The sequence below is a fragment of the Dromiciops gliroides genome, chromosome 1 (assembly GCF_019393635.1).
Source record: "Dromiciops gliroides isolate mDroGli1 chromosome 1, mDroGli1.pri, whole genome shotgun sequence".
Lineage (NCBI taxonomy): Eukaryota > Metazoa > Chordata > Mammalia > Microbiotheria > Microbiotheriidae > Dromiciops > Dromiciops gliroides.
In genome coordinates, this window is record NC_057861.1 from 711,315,039 (window position 1) to 711,341,844 (window position 26,806).

Below are 26,806 nucleotides of genomic sequence, written 5' to 3' on the forward strand. Positions count from 1 at the left end.
GGTTGATGTCTTGAACTTCCTTTGCAACCTAGCTTTATGCTGGTATTCTGTTTGCTTGTTCTTCAGCCTACTTCCTTACTTGTTAGGAATGGGCTCTGTGGCACTTGGGAAGGGTAGTTCTGGGCTGGTCATGTTACTGATTTCTTGGGGAACTGATTGTTGATCTAAGGGACAAGTTGGGGACCTGCAAGCTCAAAATGTTCCCAAGGTCTTCTGATTGAAGGCAAACTCTGATTGCTGCATACTTGGTCTGAGCTCTGAAAGTTTTTGACCTGGGTTTGGGTCTGAACAAGAGTGGATGCTGCTGGACCTAGCTTCTATCAGCCAATTGGAAAGCTGTCAGCTTAGAGCAGCCAAATTATCCACTCCCCTTTGGTCTGGGATTCCTGTGCTGGTTATCCCTCTGCATAGTTAGCTAGACTAGTGAAACCCTGCTTGGCACCTTCATGATCTGAGTCACATAATTGCTGCTGCTGCTGCTGTACTGCTGGTTTCTTTCCTTTCCTTCCTTCCTTCCTTCCTTCCTTCCTTCCTTCCTTCCTTCCTTCCTTCCTTCCTTCCTTCCTTCCTCCCTTCCTCCCTCCCTCCCTCCCTCCCTCCCTCCCTCCCTCCCTCCCTCCCTCCCTCCCTTCCTTCCTCCCTTCCTTCCTTCCTTCCCTCCTTCCCTCCCTCCTTCCCTCCCTCCTTCCCTCCTTCCTTCCCTCCTTCCTTCCTTCCTTCCTTCCTTCCTTCCTTCCTTCCTTCCTTCCTTCCTTCCTTCCTTCCTTCCTTCCTTCCTTCCTTCCTTCCTTCCTTCCTTCCTTCCTTCCTTCCTTCCGGCAATGGTGGTTAAGTGACTTGCCCAGGGTCACACAACTAGTATAAGTGTCAAGTGTCTGAGGCCAGATTTGTACTCAGGTCCTCCTGAATCCAGGGCCGGTGCTTTATCCACTGTGCCACCTAGCTGCCCCCCTCATTCATTCATTCTTAGTGCAATTTTTTTTTTTTTGGTGAGGCAATTGGGGTTAAGTGACTTGCCCAGGGTCACACAGCTAGTAAGTGTCAAGTGTCTGAGGCCGGATTTGAACTTGAGTACTCCTGACTCCAGGGCTGGTGCTCTATCCACTGCACCATCTAGCTGCCCCTAGAGGAGTTTTGTGGAAGAGAGCTCAGGCATACTGGTTCCCACCACTCTGCCTTTTTGGCTCTGTTTCACAATCAAACTTCGTTTTTATAAAATCTTTTCTCATTGCTAACTTGCATTTTCCTCGTAATATTTTTTTTGATTCCCATGTTTCTATTTCATAGTTTCTACTCATTTCTTACCTTTTCACCAAGGATTCTTGGAAGCCCTATATTTCTCTGTAGGTCCATTTCCTCCCCTGTAGAGTTATACTCAATGTTGTTTGGTAAATTATTCTTGGTTTTAGGCCTATAATCTTTGCTTTTTGAAATATTGTATTCCACAATTTTCATTTTTTTATTATGGTAGGTACTAAATTTTGTGTGATCTTGACAATATTTCCTTGGTACTTGAACTCTGTTTCTGGCTACTTGTGGTACTTTTTCTTTGATCTGCAAGCTCTGGAGTTTTACTGTCATCTGTTAATTTTTATTTTGGGGTTTCTTTCAGGAGATGTTTAGTGAATTTTCCCTCTTTCCATTTTGTCCTCTGATTCTAATATGTGTAAGTAATTTTCATAATTTTTAAAAATATATCTAGACTTTTTTACCATGATTTTCAGGTAGGGCAATGATTCTTAAATTATCTTTATTTTCCACGTCAATTGTTTTTGAAACAAAAAATACATTTTCTTCTATTTTTTCAATTTTTTCACTTTATTTTACTATTTTTCTTGTCTCAAGAAGTCATTAACTTCTGTTTGGAAATTTTTAGAGGTTTTATTTCTTTAATAATTAATTTTTTTTTAATGGGGCAATGAGGGTTAAGTGACTTGCCCAGGGTCACACAGCTAGTAAGTGTCAAGTGTCTGAGGCCGGATTTGAACTCAGGTCGTCCTGAATCCAGGGCCGATGCTTTATCCACTGCGCCACCTAGCTGCCCCACCTTGAATAAATTTAAAAAAACATTTTTATTTAAAGTTTTGAGTTCAAAATTCTATCCCTTCTTCTTTCCCTCCCCTCCACTATCCCTGAGCCTGTAAGCAATTAGATATAGGTTATCCATGTGCACTTATTTAAAATATTACCATATTAGTAATTTTGTAAAAGAAAACTTGAATAAAAGAAAAAAAAGAAAGAAAGTGAAAAATAGCATGCTGTAATATATATATTTTAGTGAGGCAGTTGGGGTTAAGTGACTTGCCCAGGGTCACACAGCTAGTAAGTATTAAGTGTCTGAGGCCAGATTTGAACTCAGGTACTCCTGACTCCAGGGCCGGTGCTCTATCCACTGCGCCATCTAGCTGCCCCTGTAATCTATATTTAATGAATATCAGTTCTTTCTTTGGAGGTAGATAGTATGCTTTATCATTAGTCCTTTGGGATTGTCTTGGATCATTATATTGCTGAGAATAGTTAAGTCATTCATGGTTCTTCATCAAACAGTATTGCTGTCATTGTGTACAACGTTCTCCTGGTTCTGCTCACTTCACTTTACATCAGTTTATACAAGTCTTTCCAGGCCTTTCTGAAATCATCCTGCTTGTCATTTCTTATAGCACAATAATATTCCATCACTATCATATCCCACAGCTTGTTTAGCCAGTCCCTTATTGATGGTCATTCCTTTGATTTCCAATTCTTAGCCATCAAAAGAGCTGCTATAAATATTTTTGTATAAATAGGTCTTTTACAAGACAGGAATTTTTAACCTGGGGTCCATGAATTTGTGTTTTGTTTTAAATTTTGATAACAGCATTTCCATGTAACTGGTTTCCTTTGTGTTCCTATGTGTTTTAGTTTATCTTTTTTAGAATATGACTGAGAAGGGGCCCGCCCATAAGTTCCTACGGACTGCCAAAGAGGGTCTCTGATGCAAAACAATTCAGTGCCCCAACTCTAGAACTACAAGTTGGGGGAAAAAAAAGGTGCAACCAGCATTGGCGGAAAAAGTTTCCTCAATGTGGGAGTTCCTTCTACTGATAAAAATCATAGCCCCAGTGCCTATCCTCCTATTTGAGAAAGTTTGCTTCAAGGTATAGTGGAGTGATAATTTCAGAATCAAGATCTGACACTGAGTAACCAGATAGTCCAGGCCAGCTAGTCCACTACCAAGCAGAGCATTCCCTGCCTCTTCCTCTACTCTTCCTCCTCCATAACTTCTAGTCTTATAGAAGTTTCTGGGGCACTAAAAAATGAAGTGACTTGCCCACAGTCACAAAACTACTAAAATAAAAATGATCCATTTTATTATTAATACTCAACAGCTAATAGTCATAAAGTGTTTTAAGGTAGACAGGTTGCTCACTTCACTTTATATCAGTTCATACGAGTCTTTCCAGGCCTTTCTGAAATCATCTGGCTTGTCATTTTTTATAGCACGATAATATTCCATCACTATCATGTCCTACAACTTGTTTAGCCATTCCCTAATTGATGGACATTTCTTTGATTTTCCATTGTTAGCCACCACAAAAAGAGCTGCTATAATTATTTTTGTACAAATAGGTCTTCTTCCCTTTTTTGGAATGCCTTTGGGATATAAACCTAGCAGTTGTATTGCTGGATCAAAGGATATGTATGCACAGTTTTAGTTCTTGGATAAATTTTGCATCTCTTATACTAAGCTCTTAATTCTTTAGTCTCTGTAGTTTTCATTTCTTTTCCAGTTCTTTTCTCCAGTCCTCTCACATTCCATTTATACTATTATTTTAAATTCTCTTTAAAAATAAACCTCTTGCATGATTTCTTTTAGGCATTTTAATTGATCTTGTGGCTAAATTGTTTTTCTTTGAAGCTTTTCTTTGGAATTACTCTGTTTTGAGTTTGTGTCTTTGGCTCTTGATAACTCTTTATCTTTTTTGTTTATTCATTTTTCCAGCCTTAATTCCTGACTATGTGCACATTTGGTAGAACTATTGTGGCCTTGGATGTTCTTGACCAGTATTATCTGGTGTCCTACCACTACTTTTTCCTTTTTCCTGGTATTGTGTTAACACTTCAAAGATAGAAGGTATCCCTTGGTTAAGGGAACTGTAAATTTTCAGTAGGTCCTTTGTAATCTGATCTATGGTACAATGTGATGACTGTACTCCTGAGTTTTTCAAGCTCCTCACCCTAATTTGGAGCTAGTCAATATATATGCAGATTTGCTCCTGGGTAGAACTCTGGATTCTTTTAGCCATCTAGTAGATTCTGCTGTTTAACAGTGACAGCATTGACTGCTTACAACTGTTCTTCCCTTTCTGGGTCAGAGTGGTGACACTGTGTGGCCTTTTGATCTCCTTAGGTCAGGCTCTGAGATCCCCTTCCTTAGGTTAGAATGACAGAGCTATGCCATTGACAACTCAGACTAAACATTAGGAAGATAGTGGTGATTCTGTATTTTGTTCTTCCATGCCAATGCTTCATATCACAGTAGGCAGGATCAAACTATTCCAGAATGTGATTGAGTATATATGCTTTATAACATGTGGGATGACCAATAGTTTAGATGATGTTTAGTGGAATGAAGAGTTTGTTTTGTAAAGAATTAATTGTTATTTGAGGTTTTTATGACCCCATCTTTTGGCTAGTATTTTTAAAAACCCCGGCGTGCTCACTGGCCTAGGGCTCAGGTGCAGCGCTTCCACAAATGGCACGGTGCTCCACCCACTGGTTGTAGCTGTCGCAATGGCGCTGACATCTTATGTCATCACCACTCGGTGATGCCTACATGGGCCTGGCAAAATTATAATCACTGGAAGCCCAGTGAAGGCAGTCATGTGACTGTCAGTCAGGACTGCCAGCCAATTAGCTTGGGGCTGTGTGTGGTCAGCCTGGGGTCTGCTGGGAAGAAGGGAGGAGATTTGACATTCTAGCTTGAAGCTGGAAGGCGACAGGATGCAACCATGTGTTTTCTCAGCTGATTCCTGGGCGGTGGTGTTTCTTCAGGTTGTATCATTTCCCTCCCCCATTTTATTTCCTTTCCCTTAATTCTGCTGATCTTGATTGTGTTTTTTAAGTTTGTTCTTGTTAGTAAACCCTGTTCTGTTTTTGAGGGAGGCTGTTGGTCTCCTTCCTTGCCCCAATATTGCAGCGAGCCACCTAGCTAACACTCCCCAATTAAAAATTGGTCCCTACAGTTTCCTAACATTTTTGGAAACTTCATCTGAAGTCATCTTTTGTATTTCTCAACTTTTTCTGTAGTTCAACTATAATACTATAAAATGTCACTATTACTGATTCTACTAAATCACGAAAAAAAACACACTAGGTTTATTCTTGTACAAATTACAAACAAATGTAAACAAAATAATTAGGTCTTTGGGTGCTTCAAAAATTTTTTTTGGCGGAAAGGTTTCTCACAAAGTGTGGGTATGAATGAATTCATGTCAATATGAGGTGAGAGAACTTGTCTTTTTTTTTTAATCATAAAAGTATTTTATTATTTTCCAGTTATATGTAAAGATAGTTTTCAACATTTGTTTTCAGATTTTTTAGTTCCAAATTTTTCCTCCCTCCTTCTCTTCCCTTCCCCTTCCCCAAGACAGAAAGCAATCTGATATAGGTTATATATATACAATCACATTAAACACATTTCTCCATTGGTCATGTTATGAAAGAAGAATCAGAACAAAAGGGGAAAACCTCAAAAAAGAAAAAAAAATAACAACCAAAAAGTAGAAACAGTGTGGTTCAATCTGCATTCAGAATCTACAGTTCTTTTTTCTGGATGTGGAGAACATTTTCCATCATGAGTCCTTTGGAATTGTCTTGGGTCATTGCATTGCTGAGAGGAGCCAAGTCTATCACAGCTGATCATCACACAACGAGAACTTGGCATTCTTAGGGAAGGGAAGAATAGGAATGGAACAAACATTGATTGAGTGCCTACTATGTGCCAGACACTGTGCTGCTTTACAGATATCTCATTTAATCCTCATGACAACCATAGGCTAGAGGTGCTATTATTATCATCATCCCCATCTTACAGCTGAGGAAACTGAAGCAGACATGTTAAGTGATTTGCCCAGGGTAACATAGCTATGTCTAAGGTTGGATTTGAACTTAGTTCTTCCTGACTCTAGGCCCAGTGCTCTATTCCCTAAGCTAACTAGTTGCCCTGAAGCCATTATTATTTGATAACTTCAAGGGTATACTTGAGAACTTAGTAAAGTTATTGGGAACATTAACTTGAATAGATGTTACTAAATATGACAAAATACAGGCATAAAATTACGTTTTAGAAGTAATCTATCAAAACAATTAACTTAGTAGTGAATACTACAAAATAGATCAGATTCATATACAAGTTGCTGTGGGATTCTTATTTTTGTCCAATTTTACCAAGTGTTTTCATAGTGCAAAAATTTACAAAATTATATGTAACACACTTTTTTTTTCTTTAAAAAATGAGTTTCTGAAGTAGTATAATTTAAGAAGCTTATTATTTTTAAAGAGAGAAGTCCATCTATTTTTAATCTGATAAGCATGCAAAATATATCAATTTTAGGAAAATGATGCTGTCATACTTTACCATTATATTACTTCAGGAACCTACCTTTGTTTCATGAGCAGCCGCATGGTTTGGTGATAAAATTTGTAGCACCTATGTCATAGGGTTGCTGTGAGGAGAAACTGAGGTAATATGTATTTAATGCAAACCTTAAAGCACCCAAACATGTCTTTTATTATTAAGTATCATTATTTCCTCCATAGTATGGTACAATGGAAAAACTAGGGGATTTTGAATCATAGGGCATGGGTTCAAATTCTAGTTTAGCTACACACTACGTTTGGGACCTTGAACTCAACTTCTCTGGGCCTCAGTTTCCTCATCTGTAAAGTTGAGGGGGTTGGAGTAGAGAGACCTATCTTCCCAAACCAGAAAACAAGCCCTGGAAGACTTAACACTTTTTGTTTAATGCCTGGAACATTCTATCTCCCTTTCCCCTTCATCCCACTGTACTCACTGTACTGGTGGTTTTCTCTGTCTTCTATTATACCTGGACCCTGAGCTCCAACCATTCTCTACTTCACTACCTGACTGTTTCTTCCCCATATAACATGGAGTTCACTCATAGTTTTCCTTTTGTCCCTTTCAGCTCTGGAAACTGGAAAGGATGTATCGTCTCCTCCCCTATCCATCTATTCTCCATTCACCATCCTGGTAATATTCAAAACCAAAATATACCTTCTTGCCCCCCTTTTCCCATGTGTATTATCTCTCCACATTAAAATTTTAGTAAGTGTCTTGTGAGCAGGAGTTGTCTTGCTTTGTTATTTGTGGAGATTTTATCAAGAGCTCCCAGTGGAGAATATTCTTTCATGCTAGGTGACCTCAGAGGTCCCTTCCAATTCTTGATCAGGAAGCTGTGATATCACCAACATTGTAACCTCTCAGTAGCTTAGTAGGTGATCTTTGAGGATTACCAGGTTGAAAAATGTACCGTCCTGTGCTCAGGTTATGATGAGCCTCTCTATCTTGGGCCCCTTCTTGCAGCTTTTCCATCTTGGTGAGATCTCCTGCCAACACAGCTGTGGTGACCCAGGTTACCTCCACACCACCGTAGGGCTTCCCTGGAGGGTCTCTGCCTGGCTTAATGCCTGATCTTGGGCAAATTACATTGCCTTCAAGGACTTTTAGTTTATTCATCTGTAAAAGGAGGAGCCCAAACTAAATAATCTCTAAGTTTCCTTCAGCTGTAAGCACACTTGAATGCAAAAGAAAATTCTCCATCTTGTTTTTAGTAGCCGCAGTTAGTTTTTTTCAAAATATTATACATAATGTGACCTTATTATCATCATGTGACCCAGTTTTGGTCTTGTGAACTTGCCTTTCCTAACTTGTTTCTTTTCTTTTAGCTAATTGCCTGTTTTAGGATTTAAATTGTTAAAGTATTTGCCATCTTTTAAAGCATAAATGCTGAGATGATTAACAAATGGATAAGAATGTTATTTATTGCTGAAACAGCTGGCCCATGATGGATGATTCCCAGGAGTTGGAGATGCTTGTCTAAACTTCAATAAATGACTTTATTGTTCTATTTAAGTAGGAAAAGAGAACTTTTGTTCTCCAATTTTGGCAAGGAAGACACTTGTCCTTATTGACAGCTGAACTGTTGGGGGAAAAAAAAGCACTTTTTATTGTAATTTTTGTAAGGAAAACATCTGTGCCATCTACCTATAGACAGGAGAGGTTAAAAGGTAACCCTGTCTACAAAGAAGGAGTTTTAATTATAAAAAGAGAGTTAAGCCATTGTCTGAAGAGAAGTACTTGAATTACGAATCTGGCATATTTTAAAAGATAAGATGGATGTATACACATTGACAAAGTCTCTGTTACATAAGTAATAAAAGTTTCTCAAAACAGAGATAAGATGGCCAGGGACATTGATGGAATGAAAAGTTTTAATTAAAATTACATTCAGTCACTATTTACTTTGTGAGTAGAGGTAGCTGAGAACACGATGCTAATTGAGGTCAAATATTTAAATACAATCTCCATGTAGGACAGTCATTTAACTTCATTCTGTTAAATGAATATAAATGATACCTCTAACTTCTACCGGTTTTACTACACATATAAAGAAATTGGTCACAGGGGAAACTATGTGACAAAGTGGATTGATATACCTCTATATTAGGAAAAAGCCATCCAAATACACATTTTATTGATGATTCAGTAATACAATCTTTGTATGTGAATGGCATAATTTACATATATAGTGTAAGGAAACCAATTGTGACAATTGCAGAGGGGTGATTGTACATTGCTCTTAACTATTGCTGGCAAGATTCTTGCCAGAGTTCTATTTATTTGGGTGATTCTTCACCTGGAAAATGAACATCTATCTAAGAGTCATTGTTGCTTCAGAAAGGACCAAAAAATGGTTGCCATGGTATTTGCCACCTGACAACTCCAGGAGAAATTTCAGGAGCAGAACAGAGGTCTATTTACAATGTTCATTGACCTGACCAAGGCTTGTGGAAGATCATGGTGAAATTTGGTTGCCAGAGAAGCTCTTCAGTATTGTACACCAGTTTTATGATAGTATGCTTGCATGGGTTCTGGATAAAGGATGATCCTCTTGCACTTTCACAGCTACCCGTGGTATAAAGCAGGGGTGTGTGCTTGCTCCCACGCTTTTTAGCGTGATGTTTACTGCGATGTTGTCAGATGCTTCAAGGTCAGCTACCACACTGACAGTAAACTATTTAATTTGAAAAGGCTACAAGCAAAAACTAAGGTGGAGGAAGAGTTGGTGATTCACTTTTTGTTTGCAGAGGATTTTGCACTCAGTGCAGCTTCTAAGACTGAGATGCAACAGAGTGTGGATTGATTTTCTGCTCCTTTGTCTAATTTTGGCCCAACAATCAACTCCAAAAAACCCAGATTCTCTACCAGCGAGCACCACACCTTCCATATGTGGAACCATAGGTTACATCAAATGGAGAAGTTCCGAATACTGTGGATAAGTTCACTTATCTTGGCTGTATAGTTTCCAAGCATGTACACATAGATGAGGAATGCATACATTGACAGAGCTAGGTTAGTGTTGGTGAGGCTCCCAAGGAAAGTATGGGAGAGAAGAGTTGCCTACCAAACTGAGGGTCTACAGAGCTGTTGTTCTGACTTCATTGTTGTATGCCTGTGAAACCTGGACAGTCCATCAGCATCATGTCAGAAAATTAAACTGCTTTCATTTGAATTGTCTTAGGAAGGTTCTGAAGATCACCTAGCAGGATAAGGTACTGGACACTGAGGTGTCTTAAGCTAAACTGCCAAGCATTCAAACTGCTGCAGAGAGCACAACTCTGATGGGTTGGCCACATTGTCTGAATGCTAAATGTACATTTACCTAACAGACTATTTTACAGAGAACTCACACAAGACAAGAGCTCACATGGAGTTCAGAAGTGATACAAGGACATTCTCAAGGTCTCTCTGAAGAACTTTAATCTAGATTGTGAGACATGTGAGATGCTGGCGTAGGATTGCCCAGGATGGCATGCCCACATCAAAGGAGCTATGCTTTATGAGCAAAGCAGTATTGCAATAGCCTAAAAGAAATGTGAGACAAGCAAATCTAGAAACATCCCAAATGTTCAAATAGACTATCATCTGTGCCTGACCTATGGTAGAGCCTTTTGATGTCATATTTATCTGATCAACCACAATTGAACATACCATACTTTGACCCCCAACATTTTGATGTGATTTTGGTCCTCTTTAAGTACAAAGAATGAATGGCAACATTTATATACATAGTATTAGAGAAAGCACTTTGACAGAAAGGATAATTAAGACTTCACTGTCTGGTACCTATATGGTGATGCATGCATCCTTTCCCCTACCATTTCTCCTTCCTTCAAAAAAAAAAAAAAGAATATTTGAAAGAAAAATTTGTGACTACCATGAAATAAGAGATATAGGTGGAAACTAGGAATACCACATAAAAGAAGTTGGACAATTTCAGTAGCTAATATTGAAGGGATGTTGGAATCTTTTCCTAACTTTTTGGGAGACTAAGGAAAGATGGTAGAGGAATATTAAGTAAACAGATGCTATGTAGCTCTCCTAAGGAAACAATAGATGATACCTAACCATGATCAGACTTGTGCTTTAGGGAAATCACTTTAGTCACTGAATGTAGAATATATTGGAGTAGGGAGAGACTTGAGGCAGGCCCACAAGCAGCTATTACAGTAGTTCAGTGAGGTGATAAGGGTCTGAACCAGAGTAGTGGCAGTGTTAGAGAGAGAAGCAGGCATATTTGAGAGATGTTGCAAAGGTAAAATTGGCAGGCCTTGTCAACATATTGGATATAAGTGGGAGATAGTGAGGAATCCAGGATGACTCCTAGGTTTCAAGCCTAAGGGACTGGAAGGATGGTGTTGTCCTTTATAGTAGTAGGGAAGGTAGGAAAGGAATAGAGTTTAGGGGGAAAGATAATGTGTTTGGTTATTGAAGTGTTGAATTTAAAATGTCTATTGGATATCCATTTTGAAATGTGTGAAAGGCAGTTGGAGATGTGAATTCCAAAACTACACAGAGGTTAGCTGATTTGAGGTTTTAATGAAAAAAAGAGTGAGAGATAGTTTGCAGAGGATCCCAAGAATGATATATTAGAACTATAAAAACCTTCAGGTGAAAGATTATCCCCAGAGAGGAAGATGAGAAGAACAGAGCTACTTGATGATTTCCTACTCAAGGGTACTGTGGCAGCTATTTATTGATCAGAAAAAAACAATAGAGAGATCATTTATCTCCCTCGGATATCTAAGACATAACAGAACTTTCCAAGACTTAACCATACAAATAACAACTACCCACTTCTAATAATTCATATGGGCACAAATGAGACTTTCAAGAGAAATCTAAAAAGTATTGCCAATGTTATAAAGACTTGGACTAGACACTAAAGATCATGGGTCCACCCACAGACTGTGTTTTCCTCATTGTTGCCCATTAAAGACAAGGGATTCATAAGAGAAAAATTAATTTGGGAAGTGAATAGCTGGTTAAGAAGGTGGGTTTATATAGATTTAGCCCAAAGATTTTCAAGATCTTTTTGGATCTGGGAATCATATTCAGATATCTTGAACACAGTTTATTATACAGAGTAGACAAATTATTGACCAGAGATGAAGTATACTGACAAAGGGTAGTAAATATATATTTGCCATATTCTTACAAATCAAATTAAAAGGGTTTTTAACTAAATAGGATGGGAAAGGGGAAAACGTGCTTATGTATATCTCAAGTTAAATACTATAGAGATTAGTGACAAAAGAGTTGTAGTTGATAAAATTCAGAAATTCACAAGAGACAGAATCCTAGAAAAGATCCATTAGTAAAACCAGAAGCCTCAAAGGTCTGTACCTTAATACCCAAAGTTTAGATAACAAATGAGGAACAGGAGGTGCTAATGAAAGGTAAGCAAAGTTGAGGTTGTTGCTTTCCCTGAGACTTAGTAAGATAAAACTTAATGTTGCACTATGGCTCTACATGATAGGATAGATAAAAATAGGGTGGTTGTTTTTCCATTGTATATGAAGAGGGAATATCATGAGAAATTATAAGAACCATAGGATGGAAATATCATAGAGAATATTTGGGTAAAGGTCAAAGGAGAGAGAAAACAAAACAAATTTTTTTTTTCATAGAATATACTAAAGACCAGCTGGACAGAGAGAGGAAAATATATGAAGAATTGAAAAACAAATAACAAATGTAGCCTAGAGGCATGACATTGTGGTGATGGGAGACGTCAATTATCTAGACATCTGCTGGGCTCTCTGTGAGGATTGGCCTTTTGCTAGGCTCCAACTGACAGAAGAAACTTCATGTTTGACCATCTTCAACCTCTCCATCTATATACTGGGAGGTTCCTATGTAAATACCCCAAACCTGACTTTTTAAACTACACTTAGAGTTAGGAGTGCAAGGTTAGTAGACTATCAGCTTAACAAACTTCATCTAATATGTAAGGCTAGCTAACTTTATTCATCATGGTGTCTTTGGGTTTGATAAGGGAATCTTAGTCTTGAGAACCTGCTAATTGATTGTCATTAAGGTTCCCTTCCCACTTAGTTCCTGTGAATCTGTGTAGCAATAACATTCAGACAGAGACCCAGAAATTCTGGGCTCTGGATGGTTATACACATCCTTCTGTATTGCAAAGTGAGTAATAAACTGCCTAACTAGTGATCCTCTGAGTACTTACATTGCTTTTCAATACCCCCTCACCCATCCACGATCCCCTCACATTCTCTGCCAAAAGCAGAGTAGCTCATAACTTCTTGGAAGCCTTACTAGTAATTTTATTCTTCAGAAGAGGAGAAACCAACAAGAGGAAATTATATTCTGGATTTGATTTCTCATTAATAGAGAGGAGCTGGTTGCTAGAGTAGAAACAAAGCTTTGAAGGAGTTACAAGGGAGTAACCTAGAGTTTTTGGTAGAGAAGAGGAAATCTTAACAAGTTTATATGCACCAGAGATTTTAGGAAAGTAGATTTTAGAGAGATTAGAGGAAATATGGGTTAAAATGCTTCAGGGGAAGTGAGACTAGGAGAGGTTGAAGATGTTTAAGAAAGAAATTTTGAGGACGGAAAGGTAAACAGTTCCAAGGAAGGAAAAAATGGGAATTGTCTGAAGAGCCCAGCGTAAACCTACAGGGGAATCAACAACTAACTTAGATTTTTAAAAAGTAATGTAAAGAAAACAGAACTAATGCCAGGTAATAGAAGATTAATATAATAGCATAGCACAGTCCTAAAACTTAGTACTTCTAAAGCTTAGAATGAACTATAGCTGGTGAGAGCTGACAACCACAGTAAATGTGTTTTTTTTTTCTTTTTAGTTTGCTTTTATCCACATTGGTAGAAAAAAAGAACCTCAAAGAAGAGATAGGACCTTTGGGGCAGGTGGGGTGGTGATAACTGACAAGGGAAATCAGAGATTCTCAAGTATTCTTTTGTTTGTTTCCTCTGCAAAGGAGAATGATCGTTACTGTGAAAATGACAGAACAAAAAAATGACTAACTTGGAATTGATACTCAAGGAGAGAGAGAACACACCTGACTTCCTCGATGAATTCAATTCAACTGGCCTAGATGACTTACATGCTCTGGTCCTGAAAAAAAACTGGTAGATGTAATTGCTAAACTACTGTCAATGATATTTGAAAGATGGAAAACAGGAGAGGTTCCACAAGATTGGATAAAGACATGTCCAATTTTCAAAAAAAGGAAAGAGAACAATATGCAAACAATATAGTGTATGGAGCTTGACTTTGATTCCTGGGAATATTCTAGAAAGAATCATCAAAAGATGGTTGCCGAACATATAGAAAGGGAAGGAGTTGTGACAAAGCCAGCATGGCTTCATCAATACTTTTTTCATGAAGAGATATATACTAGTTGATAAGAGAATCAGGTATATTCAAAACTTGTTGGATGATTCAAAAAGTACTTGTTAATGGTTCATTCTTTACAAGAAATGAGGTCTTCAGTGGAGTATCCCAGGAATCAGTGCTTGGCTCTCTGCTATTTAACATTTTAATCAGTGACTTGGACAAAAAATACAGATGGTATGCTTATCAAATACATTTATTGGGAAGTTGATCTTGCAATTATATTGTCTCAACTCTTTATACATTTTGAATATAAAAATATTCAAAATGTGGTTTGAAAATTCTTATTTTACTTTCTATTGACAAGAATAAGTATTCAGATAATAATAAGAAAAAAGAAATGTCATTCATTTCATATATAATCATGGACATCTGTTATTTACAGATTGTTATAAGAAGCAAAAGCTGTGCATATTAACTTAAACAGTCATCATATATATTTAATTTGAATTGTATTGCTGATTAATATTTTTATTTATGCACTTATCAAAGTATTTCTTTTGGCAGCTATTTCTCTGCATAGCAAGTCATATGCTTGCTGAATAAGGCACTTTCTGGGTTCTTGGTCTTTTTATGTCAATTCATTTAAATGGGATAAATGCCTGAATAAAACCATTTTAGTTGATATGAATGTCATTTCTGTTATCCATTTCCCATTTTTAATAAAGCCATTTGTTAAAATATTACAAAGAAGGATGATGGGTAGTTATTAATTAGCCTATCATCTCATCAGGTAAAGAAGAGCACTAAAAAAAAAAAGAAGTACACTGAAAGATAAAATCAGTTTAAAGAAAGATGGATAAAATTGTCCCAAAGTACTGGAAATAAGACTATAAAGAAGAAAGATGAAAAAATTGCAAAAACTATTTTGGCAAACTGATTTCTTTATCAGGAATTGTAGAACTATAACAATTGTACATTAAAGAGAAAAAGGCAGGAAAAGCAGTCAGATTGGACCAAATATGTATATAAACTATATGTGTGCTGTAGGTCAAATTTGTAGTCCAGGGACTGTATCCTTAATATTTTTGAGTATGGTCCAAACCAGATTAAAATAAAATTGGAAAGTAGAGCCAAGATGGCAGAGTAGAGGCAGAAACTCACTTGAATTCTCCCCAAAAGCCCTCCAAATAACTTTAAAATAATGCCTCAAATTTAATTCAAGAGTGGCAGAACCAACAAAAGATTGCAGTGAAATAATTTTCCAGCCCAAAAACAATTTAGGAGGTTGGCAGGAAAGACCACATTGGGGTGGTGGTTGTGCCTAGAGCAAAGTATAGGCCTTGGACATGGCTCCATCAGTTGCAGCAGCAGTTTTGGGAGCTGTTGGCCCACAGATAGTAAGGGGGTCAGCCAACTGGTCAGAAAGAGCTTACAGAAGATCCTTTGGTATTGCTGGTTTCAGGACTGTGTTGCATTGCCCATATGTGATTCTGAATCACAGTCCCAAAGTGAAGAGAAAACTAGAGCTTGTGGTCACAGGGCAGCGGGGACCCTGATCACAGTTCTAGGGTAAAGAAGAGTGTTTGTGGTCACTCAAGGGAATAGGGTCCCTGCTCTCAGTTCCAAGGCAGAAAGGAGCACACATGTGGCTGCAGGAAGGGAGGGGATCTGGTCACAGTTTCAAAACCAAGAAGAGCACCACTGCTTGTGGCTACAGGGCAACAAGGACCTTTCCTGGGTAAAGACCAGAACACAGGCTAGGAGAGCAGTGACTATACCTTTCCTTAGATCATACCACCTTGGAAAAACTAAAAACTTACAGATGTCCAGATCCAGCTTTGAAATAGCAACATGAAAAACCTGAATTTTTGAACAATGCCCCCTCCACTCCAGGAACAGAGCCCAACTTTAACATGAAATTAAAAGTTAAGAAATGGGGGGGGGGGGAATAAAGAGCAAACAACAACAGAAAAAGAACATGACCATGAAAAGTTACCTTGGTGACAGAAAAATCAAGACACAAACTCAGAAGACAATAATTTCAAAACAGCTACAAGCAAAACCTCAAGGAAAAAGGTTAATTGGATCCATACCCAATAAGAATTTCTGCAAGATTTAAAGAAGAGCTAAATACTGGAGGAAAAATTGAGAAAAGAAATGAGAGTGATGCAATAAAATTATGAAAAGTGAATTAACAGCTTGATATTTTAAAAGGGCAAAAACCCCAAACCTGAAAACCAAAACAACCCAGAATAATGCCTTAAAAAGCAGAATTGGCCGTATGGAAGAAGAGATACAAAAGCTCACTGAAGAAAATAATTCCTTATTAATTAAAATTGAGCACAGGGAAGCTAATAATTCCACAAGACATGAAGAAATAATAAAATAAAGTCAAAATAATGAAAAAAAGAAAATGATGTAGGAGGCAAAACAGGGTTAATAGAAAAACCTAAGACCCAAGCTCTAATTCAGATATTAGCTCTAAAAGGGAATTAGACCCCAGTTAATGGATAACTTACAAATCAGCATACTAGGTTCTTGTACCCACAGAAATCAGTGCCCATAACAGGAACAGAGGGAGAGAGGCCATGATGACCTTAGACTAAATGATAAGGGTATAAAAATTTTAATGAAAAATGGAGATATTTTGAAACTAGCCATGGGAATCAGAAAGAGACATGCACAGAAAAGGCCAAATTTGTCCCCAGATTCACCTTATAACATATAAACCCCCCAAAAACACCTCCACTGAAAAAGATACCTGCCTCGGGGGTTGGCTTAGGACTCCAGGGACTCCAAATTAGGATAGACCCTCCTCTGTACCTCCTCAAAGTGGAGAATATTATAATGAGACTGATAATTTATCCATACAATAAATACAACTGTCTTTCCTTTCCTTATTCTAGAGACACCTTTCCACTATTCTGGTTCTCTCCCTGTGGTCACCCACAGTATTGCAATAAAACTTGGAAAATTGAGTCATGAGTCCTGTAATTCTTTTGGGACAACTCATGATCAATTTGACCCTAAATTCTATTCCACATCAGAAAATGTGAAACATCTCATTGGAAAAACAACTGACCTAGAAAACAGATTGAGGAGAGATCATTAAAAAATTTCCAGACTACCTGAAAGCCCTGATTTCAGATAAGAAAATAGATATCATCTTTTAAGAAATTATCAAGAAAAACTGTCCCAATATCTTAGTATAAGAGGGTAAAATAAAAATTGAAAGAATCCACTGATCACCTCTTGAAAGAGATGCCCAAATGAAAACTCCCAGGAATATTATAGCCAATTTCCAGAGCTCACAGGTCAAGGAGGAAATATTGCAAATGCCAGAAGGAAACAATTCAAACACAAGATTTAGCCACTTTCACATTAGAGGATGAGAACTTTGAATATGATACTCCAGAATGCAAAGGAACTAAGATTATGACAAAGAATCACCTACCCAGCAAAACAGTGTATAATCCTTCATGAGAATAAAAATGAATATCTAATCCTTCCTGATAAAAAGACCAAAAGAAAATTTGGCTTTCAAGTATAACACTCCAGAGAAGCTTAAACAGGTAAGCACGAAATAGAAATTATAATGGATTCAGTAAAGTTAGACTATTTACATTAATATAAGGGAGGATGATACTCTTAACTCCCAAGAACTTTCTCATTATTAGTGCAGTTAGAAGGAGTATACATAGACAGAGGGCATTGGTGTGAGTTGACCATGATGGGATGATTTTTTTTTTTTAATTTTTGTGGGGCAGTGAGGGTTAAGTGACTTGCCCAGGGTCACACGACTAGTAAGTGTCAAGTGTCTGAGACCAGATTTGAACTTAGGTCCTCCTGAATCCAGGGCTGGTGCTCTATCCACTGTGCCACCTAGCTGCCCCTCCCTGGATGATTTTTTTTTTTTTAGGGCAATGAGGGTTAAGTGACTTGCCCAGGGTCACACAACTAGTAAGTGTTAAGTGTCTGAGGCCAGATTTGAACTTAGGTACTCCTGAATCCAGGGCCGGTGCTTTATCCACTATGCCACCTAGCTGCCCCCCTGGATGATGTTTTAAAAATAAAATTAAGGGGTCAGAGATGCACTGGAAGAAGGTAGAGGAAGAATAGGGAAAATTATCTATAAAAGGCAGGGAAAGAAGAAATTTTACTGTAGAGGGAAAGATGGGTGGAGGTGGGCAACACTTGAACTTCCATTTCATTGGAATTAACTAAAAAAGGGAATATCATTCATCTTTAGTTGAGTATAGATATCTGTATTGCCCTCCAGGGAATTAGAAAGGAAAGGTGATAAGAGTAGGTGGTGGGAACTGATGGAAGTGCAGATTAAGGGAGACAGTTTTCAAAAGCAGGGACAAAGTAAAAGAGATAGAGAAGAGTAAACTGCAAAAAAAAAAATAGAATGCAGGAAAAATCTAATCATAATTGAATGTGAATGGGATGAACTCATTTATAAAATGGAAGCACATAGCAAAATGGATTAGAAACTAGAATCCAACAATAGTTCTTTGCAAGAAACACACTTGAAACAGAGATCAACAGAATAAAAATAAGGGGTTGGAGCAGAATCAATTATGCTTCAGCTAAGGTAACAAAATAAAATGGGGGTAGCAATGATCTCAGGTAAGTCAAAAGCAAAAATGGGTCTAATTAAAAGAGATAAGCAGGGAAACTACATTTTGCTAAAAGACAATGAAGTAATAATATCAGTAGTAAATATATGCACCAAATATAATCATCATCCAAACTCTTAAAGGAAAAATTAAATGAGTTATAGGAGGAAATAGATAGTAAAACTATACTAATGGGGGGCCTCAACTTTCTCTTTACAGACCTAGATAAATCTCACCAGAAAATAAACCAGAAACAAGATAAGGAGATGAATGGAATACATTTTATCTAACTAGAGAAAATTGAATGGGAATGGAAAGTAGTATATTTTTTTTCAGCTGTAAATGGCACATTCATAAAAATTATCCATGTATTAGACATAAACCCCTCACAACCAAATGTAGAAAACTAAAAATATTAAATGCATCCTTTTCTGACCATAATGCAATAAAATTACATTTAATAAAGGACTATGGGAACATAGATTAAAAATTAATTGGAAGTGAAATTATCTAATCTTTAAAATGAGTGGGTCAAAGAAGAAATCATTAAAGACAATGACAACAATGAAACAAAATACCAAAATTTATGTGATGCAGCCAATGCAGTACTTAGGTGAAAATTTATATCTCTAAATACTTACATTAGTAAATTAGAAAAAGAACAGATCAATGAATTAGGCATGCAATTCAAAAAAATTAGGAAGAGGACAAATTTTAAATCCCCAATTAAACATCAAATTAGAAGTCCTGAAAAGAGAGATTAATAAAATTGAAAGTAATAAAATCATTAAATTAATAAACCAAAATCAATAAAATAGATAAAGCATTGGTTAATTTGATTTTTAAAAAACCAAATCTTTATCAAAAATGAAAAAGGGAGGAGAGCTAGGTGGTGCAGTGGATATAGCATCACCCCTGATCCAGGAGGACCTGAGTTCAAATCTGGCCTTAGACTCTTGATACTTACTAGCTCTGTTACCCTGGGCAAGTCACTTAACTCTCATTGTCCTACAAAAGCAATCATATGCCACCGAAACTGACAATCTAAGTGAAATGGATTAATAGTTACAAAAACAAATTTCCCAGATTAATAGAAAATAGAAAACTTCAATAACCCTATCTTAGAAAAATTGATCATACCATCAATTAACTCCTTAAGAACTCCCCATACCAGACGAATTCATAAGTGAATTCAGCCAAACATTTAAAGAACAATTAATTCCAATGATATATAAACTATTTAGAAAAATAGGCAAAGATGTAGTCCTATCAAATTTCTTTAATGACACAAACATGATGCTGATATCTAAACCAAGAACAAAAACAGAGAAAAAACTACAGTCCAATTTCTCTAATCAATATTGGTGCAAAAAAATAAGATTCTAGCAAAGAAATTACAGCAATATAATTACAAAGATCATTCACTTTGACCAGGTAGGATCTATACCAGGAATGCAGAACTGGTTTAATATTAGGAAAACTGTCAACATAACATCAGTAGCAAAAACAACAAAAATCACATGATTGTCTCTAGATGCAGAATAAGCTTTTTACAAAATACAAGACTCATTCCTATTTAAAACATTAGAAAGCATAGGAAGAAATGGGATTTTCCTTATCATTAGCAAGCCGTATCTGTAATGGGAATAGCTAGAAGCTTTCACAGTAAGATCAGGGGTGAAACGAGGATGCCCATTATCATGATTATTCCATATTGGAATAGAAATGCCAGCTGTAACAATAAGAGAAGAAAAATAAATTGAAGGAATTAGAATAGGCAATGAGGAAGCCAAACTATCACCCTTTGTAGATGATATGATGCTGTACTTGCAATTAAAAAAAAAAAACTACTTGAAATAATATAACTTTAGTAAAGTTTCAAGAGTAAAAATAAACCCACATAAACCATCAACATTTCTATATATTACCGGCAAAGTCCAGCAGGAAGAGATAGAAATTCCACTTTAAATAACTGCAGACGATATAAAATAGTTGGGAGTCTTCCTGCCAAGAAGAGTCCAGGAACTATGTAAACACAAGTATAAACATTTAAAGCACAGATATCAGATTTAAACAATTGTAGAAGTAGTAATTGGTGATAGGTGAGCTGAGCCAATATAATAAAAATGACAATGCCTTAAATTAATTAACTTATACAGTTCCACAACAATCAAACTTCCAAAGAATTATTTTATAGAACTAGAAAAAATAATTCATCTGGAAGAACAAAACATCAAGAAGATGAAGGGACTCAATGAAAAAAAGTCTTAAAGAAAGGAAATGTTAAGAAAATGTTAATCTAGCCGTACTAGTTTTCAAAGTATTATAAAGGGGCAATATTCACAACAATCTGGTACTGGCTACTAATTAGAATGATGGCTCAGTGGAACAGAATATATGCACAATACACAGTAGTAAATTACAATAGCAATTTAGTGTTTGATAAACCCAAAGATACAAGCTTTTAGAGCATGAACTCAGTATTTGACAAAAATTGTTTAGAAAATTGGAAAGCAGTTTGTCAGAAATTATATATAGATAAGCATCTCACTGTATAACAAGGTCAAAATGGGTACATGATTTAGACATAAAGGTTGATACCATAAGCAAATTAGTGGAGCATGGAAAATTTTACATGCCATATCTATAGAAAAGGGAAGAATGTACAACCTAACATGAGGTAGAGAGCATTGCAGGATGTAAAATGGAATATTTTGATTACATCAAATTAAAAAGTTTTTGCACAAACAAAACCAATGCAGCCAAGAAGAAAAGGATGAAACTGGGAAAAATTTTTCTAGCAAGTCTCTTGAATAAAGGCCTCATTTCTCAAATATATTGAGAACTGAGTAAAATTTATAAGAATGAGTCATTGACAGATGGCTAAAAGTTATAAACAGGCAATTTTCAGTATAAGAAATCAAAGCTATCTAAGATCATTTTAAAAAATGCTCTAAATCACTCTAGATTAGAGAAATGCAAATTAAAACTGATCAGACGTATCACCTCACACCCATCAGATTGGCTATTAGGACAGAAAAGGAAAATGGCAAATGTTGGAAAGAATGTGGAAAAACTGAGACACTAATGCACTGTTGGTGGAATTGTAAAGCAATCCAAGTATTCTGGAGAGCAATTTGGGCATACCCAGAGGGCTATAAAGCTGTACAAATAATTTGACTCAGCAATATTACTATTAGACTTATATCTTCAAGAGATCAAAGGAAAAGGATCTATATGTACAAAAACATTTATAGGGGCAGCTAGGTGGCGCAGTGGATAAAGCACCAGCCCTGAATTCAGGAGTACCTAAGTTCAAATCTGGCGTCAGACACTTGACACTTACTAGCTGTGTGACCCTGGGCAAGTCACTTAACCCCTCATTGCCTTGCAAAAAAAAAAAGAATTAAAAAAAACATTTATAGTAGCTCTTTTTGTGGTAGCAAAGAAATGGAAATTGATTGGATACCCATCATTTGGGAAATGACAGAATAAGTTGTGGTTTATTGTTATGAGTTATTATTGTGCTATAAGAAATGATAAGCAGTCTGATTTTAGAAAAACCTAGCAAGACATATATGAACTGATGCAAAATGAAGTGAGCAGAACCAGGAGAACATTATACACAGTAAAATAATGTTGTGTGATGATCCCTTATGAGTGACTTATTCTCAGCAAAACAGTGATCCAAGACAATTCCAAAGGGTTTGTATTAAAAAATGCTATTGACTTCCAGAGAAAGAACTGATAGAGTCTGGATGCAGTTTAAAATACTTTAAAAACTTTCTTTCTTTTTCTTTTTTGGGTCTGTTTTCTTTTGCAGCATGGCTAATATGGAAATATATTTTGCAAGACAGCACATGTATAATTTATATCAAATTTCTTGCCTTCTCAAGGAGTGGGGAGAGGAAAGAAGGAAGAAAAAAGAGAACATTGGACTCAAAATTTTAAAAAAAGTTTAAAAAATTGTGGACATATATTTGAAAGAAAGAAAATAAGAAAGGTAATTGTAAAAATGTGATTGGAAAACAACAAAATAAATAAAAATACAATGTTACATTTTAACACTAATTCAATTTGTGGACCACAGGAATTTTTATATATGGATCAATGGGTTTATATATAGATTAATGGGTTTATTTGACACTACTGCTTTATGGATACAATTATGAGGGTATTGAGGGACTAGTATACATGGTATCTGAAGGAGAGGATTATATTAAAGACATGAAAAAATTTCTTATTAATGCTGAGAAAAGATAATTGAACTTAAATAAGTACCTATTCTACCATCTGTTCAAAATCTTTGTGTCATTGACACAAAATGAAGAGCATCCTTAATGAGGATATTAGTAGCTTAGTAGAAAGCTTTCACAAACAACAATCAACAATAAACCATATCTTTAACATCTCGTAATTAAAAGATGTAGAATGAGAGACCAGATAAGATGACAGAGTCACAGGAAGAAGCACAGCTGAACTATCCCCAAAACTACTCCATAGAGCTCTGTTGTTGTAGTTATTGTTCTTTGTCACAAAGAAGATCATAACATTGAGATGCTGTCATGACTTGCTGGGAATTGGATTTAAGTGAGGCAGGCCTGTACAAAATGATCAGCCTCACCCTGCTCCCAGAGCCATCTGGATCCAGTGGCAAGATATAGAGCAAGAAAAGTGGAAATGGCCCCCATGCAGTGGGAGAACAGTGATTAAGGGCTAGGTAAGAAATGAGGCAAAGAATGGCCTCTTTTCCCTAACAGAGAAATAGACTTAAGTTCTTTAAAAGGGAAAAACAAACAAACTTACATTGATCATAAGTATCCATTGCCTCCACGATGATAACATTTTTTAGGTGATTTTTATTCTCTAAGGAATTAGACTACCCAGCCTCTTATGTTGTAGTTGGTAAAATAGAATTTATTCATTTGATTTAACAATAGGTCCCACTCATATATATCAAATATTGTTAACTTGTCTTATTCTTGTTCTTCGTATTGGAGAAAAGCAGACTTTTAGTTTTTAAAAAAGCATGGGACCTTGTGCATAATTGGCACTTTGTTAATTTGCCTTGATTCATGGAATTTAAGTATAATCACTACTGTATTTACAACTCAATCATATTTTCAGATAGCCTTAACCATAGGGCCTTTTTTTCCTCCCTTTCTAATGAGTTGATTAAAGTGGATAATGGGTCCTTGAAGGAACTGCCCTTTCACTAAGTAATTGACCACTAATCAGTAATCAACTGTAGACTAAAACCCTGGTTCTCTAACTGAATTATTATTCTTTTTTTTTTTTTTGGTTACATTCCTGATAGCTGTGTCCTGGTTAATTAAATAGAAGGGTTCAAAGTATTCCTAATGATTTGTATATTAATCTATCTTTATGTACTGATGAAGCTTTATAGTATTCATTTTCAAGTCTACATTTTATTATGTAAATGAAGATTCTTGTGTTACCATGTTTTCTATAATTTCTGAGATCTTATTCTGAGATCTCTTTATTTTTCCATCATTGATGCTGATCTTCTAAACTAGGATATTGTGATGCACAAAGCTATGGGAATGATGAGTAGGAATGAAATAATCAAATTATAGACCTGGGAGAGAGACCTTAAAAGTATAGTTCAACTGTTAAATTTTGTGGATGAGGAAACTGAGGCACAAAAGTAGTTGAATGCCAGAACTAGATCCGGTACTGCTGGTCTAATTTTGTTGCTGTTATACCACAAGTGGCAAGGCTTCCTGAAAACTTGACTTAACCCACATTTGTAGGACTATTCATTCATTTTATTTCTAGCATTTTAAAGAAGTTTGGTCACATTATCAGTTAGAAGAGAATGATAGGAGTTTTTACATGTCTTCTCTGATCGCTCTTTCCCCACACAAATATTTAAGGTTAAATTGTGTTCTTGGACAAGGGTGCATAGCAAATTGCTGACTCTGCTTAGCCTTGTTGATTTTTCCAGATAAGTGATGTTTCATGTTCATGTTATCTCAGATGAGCTTGAGTGTTAAAGTAGGGTTATTTCCAAATGCAGACATTTTCCTGTTTTTGTTGTTGTAATACTTAGTAACTCAGCATAAACCCATTATAGAAGTAATTAATTTGTGGTCTTTAGTGAGCAAATGTCATCTAGGTCAATGTCTGGCTTATTAATTAATGGGGGAAAAGCATACATTTTTGCATAGTAGAGTATGGATTATATACTCAAATTTGAAGAAGACATTTAAAAAATGTAGGATCATAGATTTAAAGCAAGAAGGAGCCTATAAGTACAACTGCCTCCCTTGGCACATAAGAAAACTGAAGCCCAGAACAGTTGTTAGTTACTCCAGGTCACTTAGGCAGTACATGGTAGAATTGGGATTTGAAGTCAAATTTTCTGACTCCAAATCAAGGGACTCTATGCTATGCTATGCTATGCTATGCTATGCTATGCTATGCTATGCTATGCTATGCTATACTATGCTATACTATACTATACTATACTATACTATACTATACTATACTATACTATACTATACTATACTATACTATACTATACTATACTATACTGTGATCAGAATTCTGAGCTTTCTTTTAGGAAGGAAAAATACTTTTTTGTAGACTTATAGAATGTTAGAGCTAGAAGAGGCCTTGGTAATCTAGTTCTATCATTTTACAAATGAAGATCCTTAGTCTTAGAAAAACGAAGTGACATGTCCCTTGTCATAAAGATTCTTAGTATTAGAGCTAGGGTCATAATTAAGTTCTACTGTCTCCCAGCCCAGTTCTCAAAGTACGAGTAACTTGTTTGTTTTTGTTCATGTCCTATTTAAGAGAATTAAACTAAGTATTTTGGAATTTTATTAGCTGAGCATCAGCAAAGATATTATGTTTATCAATTCCTCAATGTCTATAATGTTATATTGCTTCCAGTGTGAATTCCTTTTGTGTGCTGGTTCTAGTATAGGTGCTTTTCCTATATTTCTTTTCTTCAATTTCATTTTCTCCTTCTGCAGAACACTCCAAGATTATAATGTAAGAGTACAAATATGATAACTCTACTACCCTTGATAGTGAGAAGATTTTGTTATAAAAAGAAAAACTCTTCACAGATCTTTTTCATTTTTCATCTTCTTTTGTCCTCTTTTCCAGTTTCATCCTTAAAAACCCATGAAATGACTTTGCTTGATTGGGTATCTTGCTATGCTTTCTTTAAATTTATTTTAAAAGTTTGCTGCTTCTGGCTATTTTAGGAGGTGATACTGTTCATAATATCCCACTATCCCTCTCTGTAAGATTTCATGATTTTATAGTCTTTGTGGTATTGACCTTGACTGATGTCAGGTGTTTACTGTAAGATTCTTTCAGGCTCATTATGGCAGTGACTTATATTGGTTAAACTTCTATGTGTAATTGTTATAATATGTAATATATAAGCATAATAAATAATATATGTCATGTATCATATATAATATGTAACATTATATATGTCTTTAAAATTATTCTAATCAGTGTAAATTTCATTCTTTCCGTTTCCCAACAACTTGCGTAAGTAACTTAAATTGGAATTGTTTCAATCATTGATCATTTATTCTCCCCATTTTTATTCTAATTTTGTATTAATTTTGATCTTTGTTCTAACAAGTCAATGAAATGCCTGTACATGGATGGTTGATTAAGGAACAACTCCCACATCAGTAATGAGACACTTCCTAAATGTTACGGTATAATCAATTTGATTTTTGTGATGTTATATGATGCTAGTCTTATTCAGTGCCTCCTGATTCTTTTCTCTAAAAATGTATTCATGATGTTTATTTATGAGGCTTCTATTATGTTTTTCAACTTTTTTTCATTGTTTTATCTTATGCTCACCTTTGTATTGAAGTCACTGAGTATTAGAGTGTTTGAAGATGTATTTTAGAGGGTCATCTTTGCAGAATTTTGGTATTTTCCTGTTCCTGTGATAGGTATTATTCTAGAAGCTACAAATATATGTGTGTGTATATATATATATATGTGTGTGTGTGTGTGTGTGTATGTATATGTATATATGGTGGGGGCTTTACAAGTATTTTTCATGGATACTGCTATCCTAGATGACTAGGTATCTTATGAAATTATATTACTTGGTGTCTTTATATATATGACAAAAGTAATTCTGCCAAATCCTTTGTCACTCTGAATAACATCTGTGAGCTGTCATTCTCTTTTACTGTGTAACTTCACAAAATCACTAGCATTTCTGTATAT

General features: G+C 36.0%; 1 protein-coding gene across 3 annotated transcripts in view; it reads left to right on the forward strand.

Moving 5' to 3' along the window:
• The window catches only part of RAD18 (RAD18 E3 ubiquitin protein ligase), a 132,484-nt gene that overhangs the window by 69,343 nt on the left and 36,335 nt on the right, over positions 1-26,806 (forward strand). Inside the window, exon 12 of one of the 3 annotated variants that reach the window (XM_043975449.1) lies at positions 13,585-14,663. The exons of the other annotated variants lie outside the window; for them this stretch is intronic. Coding sequence (XP_043831384.1) covers positions 13,585-13,630 — 46 coding nt within the window. The 3' untranslated portion in view covers positions 13,631-14,663. Of the gene's footprint in view, positions 1-13,584; positions 14,664-26,806 lie in introns of those variants that run through there. 3 annotated transcript variants of the gene reach the window in all.